The sequence below is a fragment of the Ochotona curzoniae genome, unplaced genomic scaffold (assembly GCF_017591425.1).
Source record: "Ochotona curzoniae isolate NIBS_2020 unplaced genomic scaffold, NIBS_Ocur_1.0 contig_2861, whole genome shotgun sequence".
Taxonomy (NCBI): Eukaryota; Metazoa; Chordata; class Mammalia; order Lagomorpha; family Ochotonidae; genus Ochotona; species Ochotona curzoniae.
Window position 1 is genome coordinate 750928 of NW_024465620.1, and position 15076 is coordinate 766003.

General features: G+C 51.3%; 1 protein-coding gene across 1 annotated transcript; it reads left to right on the top strand.

Moving 5' to 3' along the window:
* The first annotated feature begins 2321 nt into the window (after positions 1-2321).
* Positions 2322-14159, top strand: LOC121155099 (3-beta-hydroxysteroid sulfotransferase-like). The gene is made up of 6 exons (XM_040978278.1): positions 2322-2457; positions 7526-7734; positions 9198-9324; positions 10678-10772; positions 11170-11362; positions 13858-14159. Exons 1-6 carry the CDS (start codon positions 2322-2324, stop codon positions 13965-13967), a joined length of 870 nt encoding a protein of 289 aa, XP_040834212.1. The 3' UTR covers positions 13968-14159.
* Positions 14160-15076: the final 917 nt, after the last annotated feature.

Below are 15076 nucleotides of genomic sequence, written 5' to 3' on the forward strand. Positions count from 1 at the left end.
CCTTGACCTTGGACTTCTGGCTGAAACCCAAAGCTAACTATTGGAGAATGAAGAATAGTTTGCTCTAAAGTGGTATCTTACAGAACTATCTTTAAGAGCACCTGTTTAATTAAATAAATAGAATCATCAAAAATCTGTGCATAGCCGCTTAGTCATGAAGTTAAAAACAGAGCAATCAAATGTTTGTGCAGAGGCTCGTGATGTGTCTGAGTAAATTAAAAGGACAACTTCTTGAGCTGTTGAGGGACACAAGTGACCGTGTCCATGTCTCTTTACCTTGCCAACTCCATACACCCTTCTCAAGCTCCAAACACGATGAAGCTGGCCCCCAGCATCATCCAGCTCCCTGCTTGTGGCCTGGGAAAGAAGCTGAGGATGGCCCAAACCCTTGGGACCCAGTACCTGTGTGGGAGACACAGAAGAAGCTCCTGACTCCTGACTTTAAGCCAGCTCAGCTCTGGCTATTGTGGCCACCTGGGGAGTGAGCCAGCAGATGGAAGATCTCTCTGTTTCTCCTTCTCTCTGTAAAACTGACTTTCCAAAAAAACTAACTAAATAAAAATAAATCTTAAAAAGAAAAGAGGAGGGGCCCGGCGCGGTGGTGCAAGTGGTTAAAGGTCCTCGCCTTGCACTCCCGGGATCCCATATGGGCGCCGGTTCTAATCCCGGCAGCCCCGCTTCCCTTCCAGCTCCCTGCCTGTGGCCCGGGAAAGCAGTAGAGGACGGCCCAAGGCTTTGGGAACCTGCACCCGAGTGGGAGACCATGAAGAGGCTCCTGGCTTCAGATCGGCATAGTATCAGCCCGTTGCGCTCACTTGGGGAGTGAATCATTGGACGGAAGATCTTCCTCTCTGTCTCTCCTCTCTGTATATCTGCCTTTCCAATGAAAAAATAATAAAAAATCAATCTTTAAAAAAAAAGGAAAAGAGGAGACAATTCTATATCTGCCAGTTCATTTTTCAAATGGTGGCTGCAAAGGCTGGAGCTGAGCCAATCTTAAGGCAGGAGCCAGGAACTTCTTCCAGATCTCCCACATGGCTGCAGAGTCCCAAGGCTTTGGTCATACTTGACTGCTTTCTCAGCCACAGCAGGGAACCAGATGGGAAGTGGATCAGTCGGGACACAAACCAGTGCCCTGTGGGATCACAGTTCTTACAAGGCAGAGGATTAGCCAAGGAAGCCATTGTGCAATAAATCTTAATAATAATAATAGTAACCTACACCTGAAATGTTGCAAACCATAAGAAACACAAAGGAAGGGCTCGATGCAGTGGCTCATTGGCTAAATCCTCACCTTACAAGCACCAGGATCCTATATGGGTGCCATTTAATGTCCTGGCTGCTCCACTTCGCATCCAGCTCCCTGCTTGTGGCCGGGGAAACAGTTGAGGATGAACCAAAGCCTTGGGACCCTGCACCCACAACGGAGGAACTGGAAGAAGCTCCATTCTCCTGGCTTCAGATCAGCTCAGTTCCGGCCATTGCGGCCAGTTGGGGAGTGAGCCAGTGCACAGAGTGTCTTTCTGTCTCTTCTTCTCTCTGTAAATCCCATCTGCCTTTCCAATAAAAATATATATATGAAGAAAATCTTTTCTTTAAATACAATGAAAGCTGTAGTGAAAATTGTTTTTAATAAAATCATTACAATATATGTGTTTTCAGCATTCCTTCCACGTGTCGGACTTGTGATTCTGTTCCTGGTTCTTTTTATTTTTTATTTTTATTTATTTTTTTTTAAAGATTTATTTTTATTATTTTTTCATTGGAAAGGCGGATATACAGAGAGGAGAGACAGAGAGGAAGATCTTCCGTCCGATGATTCACTCCCCAAGTGAGCGCAACGGGCCGATGCTATGCCGATCCGAAGCCAGGAGCCTCTTCCGGGTCTCCCACGCGGGTGCAGGGTCCCAAAGCTTTGGGCCGTCCTCGACTGCTTTCCCAGGCCACAGGCAGGAAGCTGGAAGGGAAGCGGGGCTGCCGGGATTAGAACCGGCGCCCATATGGGATCCCGGGCGGCAAGGCGAGGACCTTTAACCACTTGCGCCACCGCGCCGGGCCCTCTGTTCCTGGTTCTATCCACAAACTGAGACTCATCACCCCTGCAGAATATCCTTGGAATGGGTTCACAATTGCTCAACACCAGCAACCTTCTGACTATTGGCCACGCCCTCCTGCTGTGTCACCCAGTTAATTTCACAACAAACTGGAAAGAGATTAATCATTGCTTCATAGCCTATATAGTTCTGAACATCCAGCAGCTGTGTAATGCCCAGGGCTGGCTGCAGCACTGCACTACATCCAAGCACAGCGTGCTCGGCACCATGAGCAAGAAGCCTTTTCTGCATGAAGGAATCCTCTTCCCTTATGAAGGTTATGACCCAGAAATGCTGAGATTTACGCAAGAGGAGTTTGTGTTCAAGGATGATGATGTCATGATAATGACATACCCCAAATCAGGTAAGCAAGCAGCGTCATGGGATGGCTGTGCCGGTGCCCTGGACCCATCAGGAGAGCAAGCATCACAGGGCTGGATCTATAGCTCTTGCCATTTATGTTCAGAAAAAAGATGGAAGCCAGCAATAAGGCAGTGAGACGAGATGAGTGCCTGACGTTGGGCGTTGAGGTGGGGAGAGGGGTGATCTCTGATGTCCAAGGGAACCCATGGGAGACAACCCTAAGGGGAATCCCATGATCTGGAAGGGCAGAAGACCAGTAATTCACCGACAGAACAAACAGCATCTAGGTCGGCAGGAAAAGAGTGAATGTAAAATTGGCTGGTCAAGAGGGATATATATATCGGGGCAGAGATTTGTTCATAAATTGGGAAGGAAAAAAAAATAACACTTGGATCATTACAAGAACTCCATGGAAGTGGGTTGTATTTACACAGGAGTGGGGCCAGGGACTAGAAGCAGGAAAAAGTGGGTAAAAATTAAGGCAGAAGACATTGGGAGGCCCATGACTCAGACAAGATAGGGAGAGAGTGACATGCAGAAAGACTGTCAGCTAGCAGGTGAACAAGACATGGAGGCCCTTGAGGGGTCAGTTGACAAGCGAGAAGTGGGGTACAATTCACAAATAGGAAGTGGGGTACAATATTACTCAGCTCTGAGAAGCACAGAAATTTTTTTAATATAGAATTTCTTTTTTATTATTATTATGATTTTATGATACAGTTCCATATACCCTGGGATATCCATTATCCACCTACCCAAGTACCTGCCCTCTCACTGAGTTCTCCTCTATGATTACTATGGCATTCATAGTTCTTCATAAACAGTCATGTGTCCATCATTGCAATGAAACGATGGACAATGGCAGAGAATCCAGCATCCTATTGTCAAGATACATTCGGGTGGGTCTCAGGACAGGGCGTCTCACGCCTGGATCCCAGACAGCCGCCATGTGCACATGGTGAGCTGTTCCCTGGGCGTGCTGGGCTCCGGTGGCTGCTTCCTTCAGGGTGAGTCGACTGAGGGGGGAAGTCTCCGGGACTGGGCAGGTCCAGGACACAGCCGCCACCTTCATTGGGCTACAAGAGACATATCTCATCAATAAAGATCAGCAGAAACTTTATCTCGTCATCTCTTCAAAACACTTTCTTCTCATTAACTTCTTCAGTGACTCATAGGCCCAACAGTTGCAACATTTTCTTCAAGAAGATTCTTGATTTTCTTTTTCTTTTCTTCAGCGACACATTAGTGATTCAGAAGCATGTTATTTAACTTCATGGTGTTGTAAATTTCTTTTTTCTTCCTGTTGTTAATTTTGTGTTATGGCTTTTCATTTAAGGAGCTGAACAGTAACTGTATAATGAAGACCATCATATCTAGTAGCATGTTATTTAACTTCATGGCATTGTAAATTTCTTTTTTTTTCTTCCTTGTTGTTGATTTTGTATGGTGGCTTTTCATTTGAGGGGATGTATAGTAACTGTATAATGGAGACTATCATATCCAGATGTGAGGATACCATGCGGTATGCATGTCTACTTCCTGACCAGAGATGGGCTCCCAATCAAATTGTTGAATGTATCTTGACAATAGGATGCTGGACTCTCTGCCGTTGTCCATCGTGTCATTGCAATGATGGACACATGACTGTTTATGACGAACTATGAATGCCATAGTAATCATAGAGGAGTCCCGGCTGCTGGTGAGTCTCAGGACAGGGCGCCTCATACCTGGATCCCAGACCACAGCCGCCATGTGCACGTGGTGAGCTGTTTCCCGGGCCTGCTGGGCTCTGTGGGCTGCTCCCTTCGGGGTGAATATACTCAGGGGGGAAGTCTCTGGGACTGGGCAGGTCCAGGACCCACCTGCCGCCTTCATTGGGCGGTGAATGGGATTTGGGAGGGGTGTGACCTTGGGCCTGGGAATTTAAACTTCCAGCAGCCTCCTGGCAGCTGGTGGGTTTCAGGACGGAGCGTCTCATGCCTGGATCCCAGACAGCCACCATGTGCACATGGTGAGCTGTTCCCAGGGCCAGTGCGCCATTTGGTGCCAGGCTCCGCCTGCTGGCCGCCCGGCGTGGAGCTCTGGGGATTTGGTTCTTTGAGTCGCTACTTAGTTAGCTCCAGGGTGAACCCATTGTGCTTCTTGGATCTGAAACAGGCAGTAACTCTTCCTTTTTAAAACTTGTAGTCACTAATAATGCTGAGCACCTAATACCAGTCCATGTAGAAGCTATGCCTTGGGGCTTGTCCTGCAAAAGTAGCTCCAACCGCTGGCTAATGTGTTAACTGGTAATGGAACAGAGTAGATCAGGCACGACTGAGCAAACCTTAGCCTACAAGCAAAACTAGAAACCAGGGAGCAGATGTCATGCCGAGCTAGGCTCTATCTGCGGGAGATAGGGACGCTAAGCCACACTGTGTAAGGCAGCGTTCGGGACAGGGGAGGGGCTGTGCCAAGCTGAGTCAGAGCAGCCACTGGCAGGCAAGTGATCTATGGCTGGGAATAGACCCGGTTGGGGAGCAAAGGGGACAACCCTAGCTGGGTTGAGGTTCCCACCAAGAGGCGCATGGTCTGGAAGTGGGGCTGCATTCTGATCTGGAAACAGTGGTAGTCTCCCTTGGCACAAGTGTGGACTGGGATTGGATGCACCGAATCGGGCCAGACTCCAACACCCCCTGGTGTCCTGGAGGACCAGGGCAGATGTGGGATGGACTAGGCAAGGTCTCAAACCCCTACTGAGCCATGTGTTAGCCATGTGTGGGTATGGACAAACCATGGCTGGGCTGGAACATCTAACAGCAAGAACCAGATTGGGTTGAAGGCCAGTCAGGAAAAGCCACAGTTCCTACTAGGACAGGAGGTGAACTGAGTAGGGTTGGCTCATGGACCCACTGGTAAGCATGAAACCTGGCATTGGGAGAGGTTCTGATGGAGGAGCCTGGGCAACTCCTCTGGCAGGACACAGACCTGGCATATAAGTGGAAGAAACATAGGAAACAGCCCAGAAAAGGCCATGGAAAGCTATCCACTGGGATACAATTGGCAGATGTTGGGGCAAGACCAGGCTGAATCTGTCCACCTGGCAAATCCAGGCACCAGTGTGGGTTGAGCCAGGGTCGGTCGCAACAAAGACCAGTGCACAATATGGAATGTCAAGGTGAGGTTGCCTGTACCGGAAGGGACCGCAGTGCCCAACCAGCCTGAGAACAAGAAAGGAAGTGGGCAGAGCTGGCAGGGGAGTAAGGGAGGGTTCCTTTGCTGGACAGCTACTTCCGCAGGAGAGCATGGGCTGGGATGGGGGCAGACCAGACTAGGCAGAGCTACCACATCTGTGTGCCTCATGTGGACTAGATCAGGGAAAAGTTGGGCTGGGCTGATTATTCCTACTGGTGCAAACAAAATTAAAATGGGCGAGGGTTGTTTGGGCTTAGCCACAGCATCAGCTGGAATCTGGGAATGGGAGAGCCCTGGGAGGGAAATAGTGGGCTCATCCTTCTTGGGTTACCACTTCCACAGGAGGACATAAAACTAAGATAGCAGCTGGGGTGGAATGGGGTGTGGGACAGACTGGATTACTGCTACACATACTGGCAAACCAGGGTAGGGGGCAGGCCTGGATGGGTTATTGTGGGTCGCTCCAACAAGGCTGCAGCTCCCACTGGTTTATGTGAAGGCTGAGTATGTGCTGGGCAGAACCAGGCTGGACTGCAACACCCATTGGTTCCAGTGGAAGTCGGGAGTGAAAACAGAACCAACTCAGCAATTGCAACCACCAGCTGATTGGGGCGATGGACGGTGCCAGGCCCTGTACTTGCTAGAACATACAAAAAGTTTCTTCGGAGATCTTCCTAATCTAAATGCTGGACTCAGAACCCTAACGAAGAAAAGATAGAAGACAGAACAGGTCAACCAACCATCTCAGCTATGATGGATTATGTCAATCAGTGGATTTTTCAAAGACCTCATAGTGCTTGAAGGGCAAGATTGGCAGTGATTCATAACTGTTGAAATATCAAAACCACTTGAGCAAGAAGCTCAGAGCATGCCCTACATCCGGGACCTGGGGAGGGTGGGAAAAAGGGTGGGCCTTCTCTCTTAATACCCCCCTTTAAACATGAAGGTAACAATATGGAAAACATACTACTATTATCCACTTTCCTGTAGCCCTTAAACCTTCTTACCCGAATTAACTCCGTAAAGTGTCAAAATAAAAAAAAATTATTTTTAAAAAAATAAAAAGAATAAAAGTAATAGAGGAGAACTCAGTGAGAGGGCAGGTACTTGGGTAGGTGGAAAACGGAAATCCCAGGGTATATGGAACTGTATCATAAAATCATCATCATCATAATTTTAAAAAATCAAAAACAAATCAAGACTCTATGTGGGCACCAGTTCATGTCCTAGCTGCTTCACTTCCCACCCAGCTCCCTTCTTGTGTCCTGGAATAAAGTAGACGATGGGCCAAAGCCTTAGGACCCTGCACCCATGTGAGAGACCTGGAAAAGGCTCCTGACTTAGGATCAGTCAGCGCCAGCCATTGCGGCCATTTGGGGAATGAACTAGCAGATTTAAGATCTTTCTGTCTCACCTTCTCTCTGTAAATCTGCCTTCCCAATAAAAATACTTTTAAAAAATGGTCCACTTCTGGGCCCAGCGCGGTGGCGCAAGTGGTTAAGTCCTTGCCTTGCACGCCCGGGATCCCATATGGGCGCCGGTTCTAATCCCGGCAGCCCGGCTTCCCTTCCAGCTCCCTGCCTGTGGCCTGGGAAAGCAGTCGAGGACGGCCCAAAGCTTTGGGACCCTGCACCCGCGTGAGAGACCCAGAAGAGGCTCCTGGCTTCGGATCGGCATAGTATCGACCCGTTGCGGCTCACTTGGGGAGTGAATCATCGGATGGAAGATCTTCCTCTCTGTCTCTCCTCTCTGTATATCCGCCTTTCCAATAAAAAATAATAAAAATAAATCTTTAAAAAAAAATAAATAAAAAAAATGGTCCACTTCATGGCATGTGTGTTTTTTAAAGTCCATGAGACACAAGTGATTCTACTGGTTTTCCCTTCTTTCTCCAGGAACAAATTGGTTGATTTCCATTCTCTCCCTCATTCGCTCCAAGGGAGACCCCACGTGCGTCCAGTCACTGCCATTCTGGGAGCGCGCACCCTGGTTGGAAACCAAGTTCGGGTTTGAAAACCTCCCTACGATGAAGAGCCCACGCCTCATGACTTCCCACCTTCCTCTCCGCATTTTCCCCAAGTCCATCTTCAACACTAAGGCCAAGGTCAGTGCATAAGGATGAGGTCAGTCTTGATCCAGCCTTGCCAGATGCTCACACACCCAGGAATCGCCTGGAGATCTTGTGGAAACGCAGTCACTCACAGCAGGACTGGCAGTCTGCATTCAGCATTGACACACTGCCCCCACAGAGCCTCCTCGAGGGCAGGGAACAGGCCATGCCATGGACTCTACTAGCCAGACGCCAAGAGTGGCTTGAGATGATGAATCCGGGATCACACATTCAGGACAAGCAGATTCTGTCACTGTTTTACATGCTATGACAACAACCCTGTTATTGCCTGAAGAAAACCAACATCAGGACCCTGGTCTGGTGCCCCAGTGACTACATCCTCACCTTGCGCACACTGGGATCCCATCTGGGCACCGTTTCATGTTCCAGCTGCTCCATTTCCCATCCAGCTCCCTGCTTGTGACCTGGGAAAGCAGTCGAGGACGGCCCAAAGCCTTAGGACCCTCCATAGGAGACTTAGAAGAAGCTCTTGGCTCCTAGCTGCTGGGTCATGGTTCCAAATGGTCTCAGCTCTGGCCAATGCAGCCACTTGGGAAGTGTGCCAATCCATGGAAGGTCTTTCTTTCCATGTCTCCTTCTGTCTGAAAATCTGCCTTTCTAATACAATTTTTCTAGTATTTTTTAAAAGAAAATTATCAGCCAGTCTTCATGCAACAAATGCCTCCTGGGTGGTCCCTGAAGGTGAGCCATCCTTATCCTTGATTGTGATATTAAAGGACACTCCCCTGGTGTCCAGCTTCTCCCACGCAATGTGACTCCTGCAAGGTTCTCCCCCAGTCCCAGGTGTATGTGTATTCAGATCTTGCTTCATGTCTTCATGTATAGAATAATTTCTGAACCCATTCATTCCTATTCCTTTTTGGTTGTTTTGTTTTAAGATATATTTATTTGAAAGGCAGATTTTCAGAGAGAAGGAGAGACAGAAAGATCTTCCATCTGCTGGTTCACTTCCCAAGTGGCCACAATAGCCAGAGCTGAGCCAGTCCGAATCCAGGAGCTTCTTCCATGTCTTCCACATAGCTGCAAGATCCCCAAAGCTTTTGGTCGTCCTCAACTTTCCCAGGCAACAAGCAGGGAGCTGTGCGGGAAGTGGAGCAGCCAGGACATGAACCGGTTCCCAAATGGGACGCTGGAACCACGGAGTAGAGGATTAGCCTACTAAGCCACGGTGCAGGCCTCCTGTTCATGACTGTGTTTAAAATGCACAAACACAAAACCAGTCACCTCACCACGCTTCCTGTCTCTTCCCTTTGTGAGTCGATGACAATGTCCCCAGAAGAAGGGACGATGGTCTAGTTGCTGCATGGCACTGTGGTGAACGCATGCAAAGAACAAAGCACTGTGTTACAGGGCTTCCCCCTCGCTCCATCTCTGCCGATCAAGGACGGGAAATCACACTGATTTTTTTTCCTTCTTCTCTCATCTTTCCACATAAGGTGATTTATCTCATCAGAAATCCCAGAGATGTTCTCGTGTCTGGCTATTTTTTCGGGCACGTTGTGAATTTATTGGGGCGGCCAGAGTCCCTCCCGGAGTATTTTGAATGGTTCTTGGAAGGCAACGGTGAGTCTGTCCTCAGTCCTTCATCCCTGCACTTCGGGGATGCCTCTGCCTCTCCCCGCATGGCCCCAAGGCCCCCCAGCACACCAGGCCCTCCTCTCCCGCTGGCAGCAGAACTCCGGGCAGCGCTGGCCCTGCGCTGGCTGCGTCCTGGGTGCCCTGCTCAGCATCTTCTCCCCGCTCACCTGCTCTCTGGCTTTCTAGCAACCTCAGCCCACACATTATAACTTGCCTGCTTCCCTCTTGTCCGCCCAAATCTACATTCTTCATCCCACCACCTGTCTGCGTCTTGCTCGGTGTCCTCAGGACCACCTGAGGAGTCCCTGGCAACCACCCTCCCACCCCCTGCCTCTTGGAGACCAACTGTGGTGATGCCAACCCCAAGGGGGCTTATTTGTGTGTCTGAGCCTGGTTTATTTCACTGAATGTGAAGTCCTCTGGGCGCCCCTGCACGTCGCAAGCACAAATGTGGCATTTTCCTTACCCAGTCATCCCTTGATCCTTGATCATATCAACTATTGATTTCATTCATTAGATCAGTGACCCAAAGGGGGGGCGGGTTCTCATGCACAGCAGAAGACTCTTCAGCCTTTGCAAAGGAAGAAACGCTGTCGCCGTCAGCGGCGTGGAGGCAGCTCTGGGTCAGCACCCCGAGTGAAGCCAGCCAGGAGCACACACGCTCATGAGCGCCCTCACACGTGGCGTCCACAGACATCGGCTGTGTCCCGGGAAGCAGCCGCGGGAGGCCAATGCTGTCTAATGCCCTGTGGCACTGACGGGCAGGTGCGGTGATCAGAGCACCTGTGAGGGTCTGGGATGCTCCACGCACGGAGACATGGCACATACCGTGGTGACGGGCTTGCCAGCTTCCGCAGTCTAAATATTACATGGTGCAGGTGGGTGTTGAGATGTCACACTGCTCCCATACATAGCGCAACGACGGTGTGTCGCTCGCAGGAGGAGAGCGGAACAGAAGCCAACAGGACAGAGTGGGTAGGCTGGGGAGGTGTCGGTCAGAGGGTCCCCAGGTTCCGCTGCAGACAAATGGTAGGTTCCACCCAGACTGTAGTTAAACGTGAGGGGACAACTGCTGGAACACCAGGGTAAAACGTACAGGTTCTCACGGCAGGAACAGCTGGCACAGCCGGAATGCAAGGTGCTGAGCGTGCCTGCTGGCTTTCCTTCATCATTGCACAACTCGCACCTGTTAATACCCGGTCCTCTGCCATCACACTGCAGGCCACGAAGACACGCAAGCCTTGTCTGTGCTCCCAGCAAAGGCGAGCGTGTGTGACGGGCCGCGTTCCCACCGTCCTGCAGTATGTCACCCTCCCTCTTCCTGCCTCCCCTATGCAGTGGTCTACGGATCGTGGTTCGACCACATCCGCGGCTGGTCCTCCAAGAGAGACTGGGAGAACTTGCTGTGGCTGAGCTACGAAGAGCTGCTGCAGGTAACGCCGGCCAGCGCGGTCAGCACGCGCTTTCCACCGCCCTGCACCTGCTGGGTCTTCATCCACACTGCCTGAGCGCCTCCTTCTGCATCTTCATTATCCTCTGACCCATGGCCAAGACCCCAGCCACTTCTGCCCTGAGGGAGGCCCCCACAGATGGCTTTGGGGAAACCCCTGCCAGGGAGGGCTTGCACCACCCACCCTGGGTCCTCCCCTCCTCGCCTGCTGCCCTCATCCCACTGCATCCCGGCTTGCTTCCAGAGGCAGCTCCTCCCCTCCTCCCTCTCCCCTCCGCTGCTTGCCACTGTCAAACGAGACAGCGTCTCTCTCTCTCTCTCTCTCTCTCTCTCTCTCTCTCTCTCTCTCTCTCTCCTCTCTCTCTCCCTGCTTCCCGCAGGACACTCGGGGCACCGTGGAGAAGATTTGCCACTTCATGGGGGAGAAGCTGACCCCGGAGGAGATTGGCTCAGTCATGAAGTACAGCTCCTTCCAATTCATGAAAGGGAACAAGATGTCCAACTTCACGGCACTGCAGGACTACAACCTGATCGACTGGGAACACAGGGCAGGCATGACGCTCCTCAGAAAAGGTGAAGGCAGAGGGGACGGCTGCTCTGGAGGCGTCAGAAGGCACGGAGGGCACAGGGAGCCCTGACCAGCCCACCCCCCACCGCGCGAGGCCCCTCCAGCACCCCTCTCTGGCGAACCTCTGGGGAGATTTGAGCAGAGGTCAAACCCCCTGCTTGCTTGCCTCTCTTTAGAATGGGCTTGAGCAGGTGGGGGCAGGAGGTAGGGGAGGGCTGGGCGGCAGTGGATTCTACACACACTGGGGGATCAGCCAGCTGCACCTGTCAGACCTGTAGGCTTGACATGGGACAGACTAGGGCCACTTTGGGGGTGTCTTAGCAAAGAGAACTGCCCTGCACAAAGGTTCTGTCTGCCTCTCTGTCAACCAGAAGGGAAGGCTGTGTCCTCTACTACATGGCCACACTCCCTTATGGAAGGAACCGGAAATGAGCTGTGTAATTCACCGACCGCAGTGGCCCCTTTGGCCTGGGGGAGGCGCTGTGGCACCGTTGCCTTTCTGGTCTGGAAGGACAGGGTGCCTTTGCTGCTTGTCTATTTGTGCTGGTCTCTCTCTCTCCTTATACCCCTCCCCTGATCCTTGGCCAAGCTTGAATGAATGACCCTTGAATTTATTACCAAAGCAACACTTTTCCCCCCAATTTTGTGGATTTTCCCCAAATCCACAGGAAAGGTCATACCGCCCTCTGCTGCCCCCAAACATAAGCATACACATGTTTCTGTTCCTTTGGGTTCAGCGTCATCTCTCCTGCTAGAGGGCAGAATTTTCAACACTCCTTGGCCTTTGCAATAATTGATTTCTCTCACCTCCTGTGATGTGTTATCACAAAGGCTCAATGGAAAGCTTCCTAGCTTCCACATCGAAGCGAAGTTTCCTAGTTTTTGTTTTTTTTTAAAAAGATTGACTTATTTTTACTGGAAACTCAGATATGCAGAGAGGAGGAGACAGAGAGGAAGATCTTCCATCCACTGCTTCATTCCCCAAGGGGCCACAGCAGCCAGAGCTGAGCCGATCCAAAGCCAGGAGCCTGGAGCCTCTTCTGGGTCTCCCATGCGGGTGCAAGGTCCCAGGGCTTTGGGCCGTCCTCCACTGCTTTCCCAGGCCACAAGCAGGGAGCTGGATGGGAAGTGGAGCAGCCAGGACATTAAATGGTATCCATATGAGATCCCAGTGTGCATAAGGAAATTACTTTAGCCACTAGGCTATCGTACTAGCCCCAGTTTGTTATTTTGTTTTGTTTTTAAGATTTATATATTTTGGATCTGGCACCATGGCCTAGCCGCTAAAGTCCTCACCTTGAGCACCAGCATCCCGTATGGGTACCAGTTCTAATTCCAGCTGTCCCACTTCCCATCCAGCTCCCTGCTTCTACCCTGGGAAAGCAGTCGAGGACAGCCCAAAACCTTGGGACCCTGCACTGGCATGAGAGACCAGGAAGAACTCCTGGCTCTTTGCTTTGGTTTGGCACAGCACCAGCTATTGTGGTCACTTGGAGAGTAAATCATCAGACAGAAGATATTTCTCTCTGTCTCTCCTCCTCTCTGTATATATCTGACTTTGCAATAAAAATAAATACATCTTTTTTACTTGGAAAGTCAAATTTAAAGAGAAAGACACAAAGAGAGATCTTCCATCCACTAGTTCACTCCCCAAATGACCACAATGGCCAGAGCTGACCCCATCCAAAACCAACAGCCAGGGGCTTCCTCTGAGTCTGCCCTGTGGGTGCAAGGAAGCTCCCAAGGTTTTGGACCGTCCTCTGCTGCCTTCACAGGGGGCTGGAAGGGGATGGTTCAACACGAACCCGCGCCCATGTTGGATCCTGCCACTTGCATGTGGAGGATTAACCAGTTGAGACACCATGCCAGCCCCAGAGAAGATATTTAGGTGGGGTGCCTGCAATGCGTGATAAGAGTTAGGGAGGTGCACAAGGTGGCGAGGCCTTGCTGACAGGTTGTACTAGTGGCCAAGCCAGACACACATGTGTGCCCGAGAAGGCGGGTGCTCCTGGGGAGGAAGAGCTGACGTGCTCCACACACGAGGGGCACAGCTGGACAGCCCAGCATGCCAGAGAGTGCTAACCAAGAAGGCCGAGGGGATGAGCCCCTGGAAACCACGGAGCTGCCTCCACAGGCTGACACCCCAGGACCTCGGAGGACCTGGACGGGAGGGAGCTGGACCTGACTGAGCTTCCTCCGGGAAAGCCAAGATGACCTACAGGGAGACAGGTCCACAGCCAAATGACCAAGTTACAAGCCAGGACACCAGGCAGGGAAGCAATGATGTGTGTTTGGGCAGTGATGCGTGGGTGTGCCGGGGTGCCTGGGGGGCACTGTCGCTGATGGACAGGGTCTTGAGCAGAAGGAGGTAGGAAGCCCTGTCCCGGGAGGCAGCCACTGGGCATGGTGGTCAGGCAGCTGCCGCCCCACTGCGAGGGCCCTGGCCACACCGGGCCTGAGCTCCCAGAGCTGTCCTGAGCCCCACTCTCATGCCTTCCAGGCATCGCCGGGGACTGGAAAAACCACTTCACAGTGGCCCAAGCTGAAGCCTTCGACAAGATCTTCAAGGAAAGGACAGCAGGTCTTCCCCCGGAGCTGTTCCCATGGTAACAATGTCCAGAATGTTCTGGACCCTATGTGGATTCCACCACCTGTTCCCTGATCACTGTGAGCTTGACCTAGCCTGGGGGTGGGGCACACAAAATCGGACCCGCCAACTTTCCCTTCCTGCCATGTGCTCTCGCTTGTTAAAAATCGCTACGATTTTAGAAATAGAAAATAAAGGTACCTGTATAATCCCCTTTTATTTCCCGACACTCGAGTTTGTTCTTTGAAGGTTTATTTAGAGCCCGTTGCGATGGCTCAGTGGCTACGACCTTGCATTGCACACACCGGCAAATCATTTGAGCACCGGTTCGTGTCCTGGCTGCTCCGTTTCCCATCCAGCTCCGTATTTGTGGCCTGGGAAAGCAGCAGAGGACGGCCCAAAGCCTTGGGACCCTGCATCCATGTGGGAGATGTGAAAGAAACTTCTGGCTCCAGGAAAGCCTTGGAAAGCCTTGGTGGCTTTTCCAGGTTCCCAGCTTGGGAACAGTGGTGTGTCACAGCCCTCTGGCGGCCAGAGGGGGCATCACAACTCGCGCGTGGACACTGCCTTGGCATCCAGTTCTGGGACCAGTTCAGACACTGAAGCTCTCAGCAAAACACACACTATTCTGCAGGTATTTCCTGTCGGGCATTTTCTTTCCAAGCAGCTCAGGGAAAGAGACGTTGGAGAGTTTTAAACGCATTGCTGACTGGCAAGTATACAAGCCGTTGTGGGGTGTGAGCGAGATCACGCCAGACTAGTCCAGGGTGTGTGAAGGCGTCTTTGTGAACCAAGCTTGGTGAGAACAGGCCCACTGGAAATGAGCAAATGACGAGTCCATATGGAAATCCAACCTGAGTCAAGACTCAGAGGAACACATGTCATTACCCTCAAGTCCATCCATGAAACTGAACAGCCACATCCCAGTCTCCCCAGCAGTGAGTCATCCTAAGGGACATGCAGCAAACAGCCCGGGCACGCTCACAAAGCTGCAGACACTCACCTTGCCCTGGCTTCTCTGCCCACACTCCATCACTGCCAGGCCTCACCTCTCCCGGAACTCCTGAGCGTGCACAAGTTAGAAATACAGAGCATCTTAGCATTCACATCTTCACTGTCCCACCCAAGCAGT

Bases quoted from the DNA above. Each gene is read 5' to 3' on its own strand.
- LOC121155099 (XM_040978278.1), top strand. From the start codon at position 2,322: ATGAGCAAGAAGCCTTTTCTGCATGAAGGAATCCTCTTCCCTTATGAA. The intron at 7,735-9,197 runs GTCAGTGCATAA...TTTCCACATAAG, and splicing joins TCTTCAACACTAAGGCCAAG to GTGATTTATCTCATCAGAAA. The intron at 11,363-13,857 runs GTGAAGGCAGAG...CATGCCTTCCAG, and splicing joins CATGACGCTCCTCAGAAAAG to GCATCGCCGGGGACTGGAAA.